This window comes from Linepithema humile, chromosome 8 (assembly GCF_040581485.1).
Source record: "Linepithema humile isolate Giens D197 chromosome 8, Lhum_UNIL_v1.0, whole genome shotgun sequence".
NCBI lineage: Eukaryota > Metazoa > Arthropoda > Insecta > Hymenoptera > Formicidae > Linepithema > Linepithema humile.
The window spans coordinates 985614-991461 of record NC_090135.1 but is presented as its reverse complement, the minus strand read 5'-3'; the positions used below and the strand labels follow the sequence as shown (position 1 = coordinate 991461).

Here is a 5848-nt window from a genome sequence, read left to right as displayed (position 1 = left end):
CATTTTCATCGTAGGAAACGGAATGTATAGCACCACCGTTACAAAACTCCCCTCAATACCGTTAAGAGGGTGAGAAGGTGCCAAGAGCAGGAGTCAGGTTTACAAAGGCCTGGAGAGGGGCCTTAATTGGCCAGGGTGCCCAAAAAAAAAACAAACGGGTGCGACCTGACAATACCGCCGAAAGTTATGCTCACGGGCGTTCCCGGGGTATTGTCGACAAGGCACAGGAGAAAGACTTGTCAACGGGGTGGGGGTTTTAGTGGGTAGTCTGTCTGACCCGTATTTCCCTTAATTGGGGTCGGGTCAGCAGGAGTCCCACACTTCCGTCAGGACGGCCTGATGGAGTGCGTAAAGGCATTTCCCCCATCCCGCGCAAAAAAAAAAAGGTTAGGTTAGGTTGCCCCCTCGTTGTGCGCCACTTTGACGTGGTGAGGGGGCTCACCGTGGGACGGCCTGAAAAGGTCTTCTCACGGTGCTAAGAGCGCACAGTTCCTCCTATGGGGGGAACAAGGAGCCCGGCGACTCTTTGGGGACGAAGTTCGTGTCTAGGCACGAATGGAATCCCAATCGCCGGTAGGGGTTGGCGGCCCCGACTACAATCGCCCGGTTGCACGGCACCGTTAGGGGAAGAACTGCTCCCTGCCCGTGACGACGCGGGTGCTCCCGCAGGCGCGTCTCTGTTCTCCCTCTGGGGTTTTCTCTCTGGGAGGCGGAGGCGCACGCCAAGAGGAGAAAACCTCTATAAAAAACGTTGCGGGTGCTCCCGCCGGCGCCTCCCCGTGGTCTGGGTGCTCCTGGTCTACGGGTGAGTGCATGCCAACCTGGGCCGGCGGTTGGTTCTCTAATGGGGCCCGGGTCGCCGGCCTCGGTGGGGGGATGTGGGTGCCTGGCTGGGGTTCAGTCCAGGTATCCCACAAGGGAGATGACCAGGGACTTTCCCTGGACCTTTCAAGGAAGGACAGTCAGATGTGCTTGAAACTACCAGATATATCTGACTGGGTCATCTATAGCCTTACTGAAGACTAAGATGACGGTGATGGTCCGGAGCGGATCCTCTGGGGTGTATCCCCCGGGATCCCGGTCTGGTCCAGCTGCTGGGGCCGCTCGACGTGTTGTTGGACCGGGCCCAGTAGTGCTTCTACACATCGGGCAGGTCGGGCTCGCGAGCCTTGGCCGGCAACCGACCTAGGAGAAGGAAAACTCTGATTACAAACCTGCAGAAGAACACTGTGTCAACAAACCAATTTTTATGGATAATATGTCGCACAAAGATTTTAACTTTACTACGACAGGGGGTCCGGAGACCCAGTCGTCGGCGGGTGTGGAGGGTAGCGTCCTGGCCCTTCCCTCGTCGTCATCAGACTACAGGCTACCCACCGAGTTGCTTGCGAGCTTGGTGGGCGATGGAAAAATGATCGCTAAAAATTCCCAAATGTCAGTCAGGCTGGTTGACATTAAAAAAGAGGCTGATTACAAAAAGAGCAAAATGAAAAAGGCGGCCAAAAATGCAGGTAAGGATCTTGATAAGTCCCTCGAGAGTGTCATCGAGATTGACTCGGATGATACACAGGCAGGCTCCGACTCCAATGCGAGTACAATCACAAGAAAGACAGAAAACTCGTCTGATGATGAAAGGATGAGCATCCGAAGCACAAGCAGCTATAACACAAGGAAAAGAACGCTGCGCCAAAAGATGTCCAATGAAGAAACCAAAGATGACATAATGATGGGAGACAACCTTTCTATCGCGACGAACAAAGGGAAGAAGAAACGTAAACCGGTCGCGGATCCGCCATACGTCGATAAACTGCAGAACGAAGAAGTCTATGGACTAACAGAGGATGGACTGGGCAACGGCAAAAGAGGGCGCCCGCCAACCACCGGTGATTACGTGAGACGCGCCGAAGCCAGGAGAAAACTGAGGGAGGAAAAGGAAAAGGAAATTCAGCTTCGGTTAAAGAAAGAGGAGCAGATGATTGGATAGATCGATTCAAGAGAAAAAAGAAATTACTCGAGGAAATCTATGGGGACGACAACCTCCCAAAACATGATAACGCAGAAGATGGAAACGAGATAACAAAACTCGTCAAAACTATAAAGGAAGAAACCGCAGCAATCGAAAGGGTTGCTACAAAATCGAAAAGCCTAAAGGGAACGTTCACCAGGATGTTGAAGGACGCTGCCTCCACCATCAACCTGGTTACTCAGACACTGGGAAAACGCCTCCCGGAAGATGACACCCAGAGAATGGCGATGGAGAACGACCGCCTGAATCGGGAAGTAAAAACCCTGAAAAGAGAACTAAAATTCGTTAAGGAGGAAATAAAAAAATTTACCCATACTAATAGGGATACTTACCCTGATCCCCACGTTTCGGCACCTGGAACAGATACTCACCTTGATACTTACCTGGATCCAACACCTGAAGCAGCCGGGGAAATACCAGAGGTCGACATGGAAGAGCTCACCACCCATGAGAGGGAAACCGCAACTGGAGGACACGACCTGGGGAACCTGAAAAAAGAAAAAAACAAGGTTAGATCCCAGGAACACCTGAAAGAAAAAGAGAGGGAGAACCTGAAAGGAAAAAAGAAAGGAAACCTGAAAGAGGAAGGAAAGGAGAAACTGGGAAGGAGCCTGAGAAGTAGAGGAGAGGATAGACTTCGAGGGAACTCGGAAGAAGGTGAGGAGAGGCCCTGGGAAGAATTTGCGCGGAACATCATGATTCAGGTGGGAACCATGATATCTGCACGATTCAAGGCGTTGGGAAGCCAACTCATGCCCGAGCAGCTCATACGACCACCCTTGGCCACTAGGAGCTCCGCCAACCAGGACCCTCAACCCGCAAACTCCCTGGTACCCAGGGAACGAACGGCTGGGAAGAAGCCGACCATCACGGAAAACGTCAAAGTGAAGCAACCCATAGTGGTGGTACGTGGTGAGGGCAAAACGAGCAACGCCAGAGGAACCTGAACCGAGATTGTCAGGTCTAAAAAAGGAAAAAAGGACAGGAAAATGCAAAAAACGAACGAAGCAGGTAGTCAGAAGATAACAGAACCTGAAACATCGAAACAGGTACAGAAAAAGAAAGAAGAAAGGAGCACAAGCCGGAATAGTGCGCAAACACGTAAAAGAGCGCCCAGGACGGTCGCAGTCGCCATCAAAAGCAGGAACCCCCAGTGCTCCTACGCGGAAATCCTCACTGAGGCCCGCAACAAGGTCTCATTGACGGATCTGGGTATCGTTCGATCCAAGATTTGTAAAGCCGTTAGTGGGGGCATCCTTATACAAATCCCTGGAGCCGATGGAGTCAGGAAAGCAGACGCTCTTGCTGGAAAACTCCTAGAAGCCTTTGAAGGAAGAAAGGAAGGCGAGGAAGTATCTATCTTCAGTCTAACTGGAGAAACTTTCCGTCAAAGGAGAAATCCGCATGATAGGACTGGACGACACAGTCAACACCGCCGAAATCAAAAAGGTCGTGGCAGACATAGGCGGATGTAAGATGGACGAAGTCCGCACTGGTCGGATACGTCCCATGACTAATGGGATGGGGTTGGCCTGGATTCAATGCCCCCTAGCGGCTGCCGTCAAAGTGGGCACAGTCAAAGTGGACCACAGTCAAAGTGGAATTAGTACTTTAGCGCCCAGTACAATGCTACAAATGCTGGGGGTTCGGACACCTGAAAGCAACCTGCCCCTCGGACGAAGACAGAAGCGACAGGTGCTACAGATGCGGTGAGATAGGCCACAATGCAACAGAGTGCAACAAGAGTCTGCACTGTCTACTTTGTGCCTCTCAGAAAAAAGACAGCGGACATCGAATGGGTTCTGGGCAATGCGATGCGCACAAGACCCTAATTAAAGGTAGGAAAAAGGTACCACGGCTCGGGAACCTGGAAAGCGAGGATCCAGCACGGGGGGCTGTCGAGATGGACGTAGATAATGGACCTTAGGGTCTTCCTAGTCCATACAAACCACTGCAGGCAAGCACACGATCTGCTAGTGCAAAACATTGCTGAACTCGGGATTAGGATCGCGGTGGTGTCCGAGCCCTACTGTATCCCCGACTCCCCGTTCTGGCATGGCAGCAAAGATGGTAGAGCTGCTATCTATTGGAGCCGAGACCGCCTCCAGCACGGATGCAGCCTATTTAGGATAGGAGACAACTTCGTGGCAATTTCTTGCGGAGACATTAAAATCGTCTCATGCTACATCCCCCCTGAGAAAGGAGAGGATCGCGCTGCCACCTTCCGTCGGGCCCTGCATGGGCTGGAAGAAGTTGTCCGGGCCGCTGGCCCCAGAGTAATACTGTGCGGGGACTTCAACGCAAGATCTGAATGCTGGAGATCCCAAATTACGAACTGGAGGGGCCGTGCCCTCGTGAACTGGGCTCGCAATATAGGGTTGCGTGGGAAACGCACCCACATGCGAGAGATCGCAAGGCTCCTCAATCGTGGACCTGACCTGGGTCACAGAGGAACTAACCACGAGAATCACGGACTGGAGAGTCGCAACGGAAATTGAGACTTTTTCTGACCACCTTGGGATTATTTTCTCCGTTAGCAGGAGGAAAAAGAAGAAACGAGGCTCTCGCCCGCAAACCCGGCTGGAAGACACACCACGCTGGAACCAGCAGAAAATAGATGTCGACATTTTCAGAGCATCCCTAGTGTGGAGCAACATGGTAGGTTCAGGAGGACTGACATCCGCCGAAGATCATGCTGCCTGGATAGACAGCGCGATGAAGGAAGCGTGCGATTCTTCAATGCCCAGGTCCCAGAAGAAGAGCCCGAATCGCGTGATGTATTGGTGGAACCCAGAGATAGCGGAACTGCGCAGGAACAGCGTCCGAGCCAGGAGATGTTGGTCTCGAATCAAAAAAAGACAGGCGCTGACAGAGGAAGACCTCTCTGGACCGATCGGACAGCACGAATCTGCGTATAGAGAAGCTAGACATCGGCTCAAAGTATCGATTATAAAGGCCAAATCGAAGGCCTGGCGCGATCTAATTGGCGAGATCGATGGGAACCTCTGGGGCTTGCCCTACAGGTTGGTGATGAATCGATTGCAAAGGTCTGGCACCGGTCTCACCGAGACCCTGAGCAGAGAGGACCTGGACAGACTCCTGGACTCGCTGTTCCCAGCAGGAGAAACGCGCAACCTCCGCAATCGATGGCAGGATTGGCTGTGGGATGAAGCATGGGCCATTACCCCCCATGAAACCCGTGCGGCGATACTGGGAACCAAGAAGACCAACGTAGCCCCGGGAATAGACGGCATCAAAGCTACCTACTGGAAGAAGATCCCTCCAGTGATGATCGAGGAGCTAACTAGGTGCTTTAATGCGTGCCTTAAGGATGGGATTTTTCCTGCCCCATGGAAGGAGGCCCGACTGGTTCTAATCCCCAAAACCGGTCAGCCAACTCAGGAGGGAGCCAATGAGCTGCCGAGAGCACGCCCCATTTGTCTCCTTAATGAGATAGGGAAGGTTTTTGAGCGGGTCATCGCGGAGCGCATATACGCACACATGGCGGAACACGCGACTTCCAACCTATCGCCACACCAATTTGGTTTCCGTAGGTGCCGGTCAACCTGCGACGCCATACTGGAAGTCCAGCGCATCATCCAGAACGCAACAACCAGAGGAGGTTACGCACTGGCCGTGGGATTGGACGTACAAAATGCGTTTAACTCAATCCCATGGATAACCATCCGCAACGCCCTTGCGGACAAGCGAATCCCGGATTACCTGCGAAGGATACTGGACGCGTACCTCAGCCAACGCTCAATCGTGTACCCGACGATAGACGGAGACGGGGGAAGGAGAGAGGTCCAGGCCGGAGTCCCT

At 52.9% G+C, this 5848-nt stretch overlaps 1 protein-coding gene across 1 annotated transcript; it reads left to right on the top strand.

Moving 5' to 3' along the window:
* The first annotated feature begins 3942 nt into the window (after positions 1–3942).
* Positions 3943–4524, top strand: LOC137001526 (uncharacterized). Its single transcript, XM_067360567.1, has one exon. It carries the CDS (start codon positions 3943–3945, stop codon positions 4522–4524), a length of 582 nt encoding a protein of 193 aa, XP_067216668.1.
* The last annotated feature ends 1324 nt before the right edge of the window (positions 4525–5848 follow it).

Excerpts from the sequence above, each read along its gene's own strand:
- LOC137001526 (XM_067360567.1), top strand. The coding sequence starts at position 3,943 with ATGGACCTTAGGGTCTTCCTAGTCCATACAAACCACTGCAGGCAAGCA.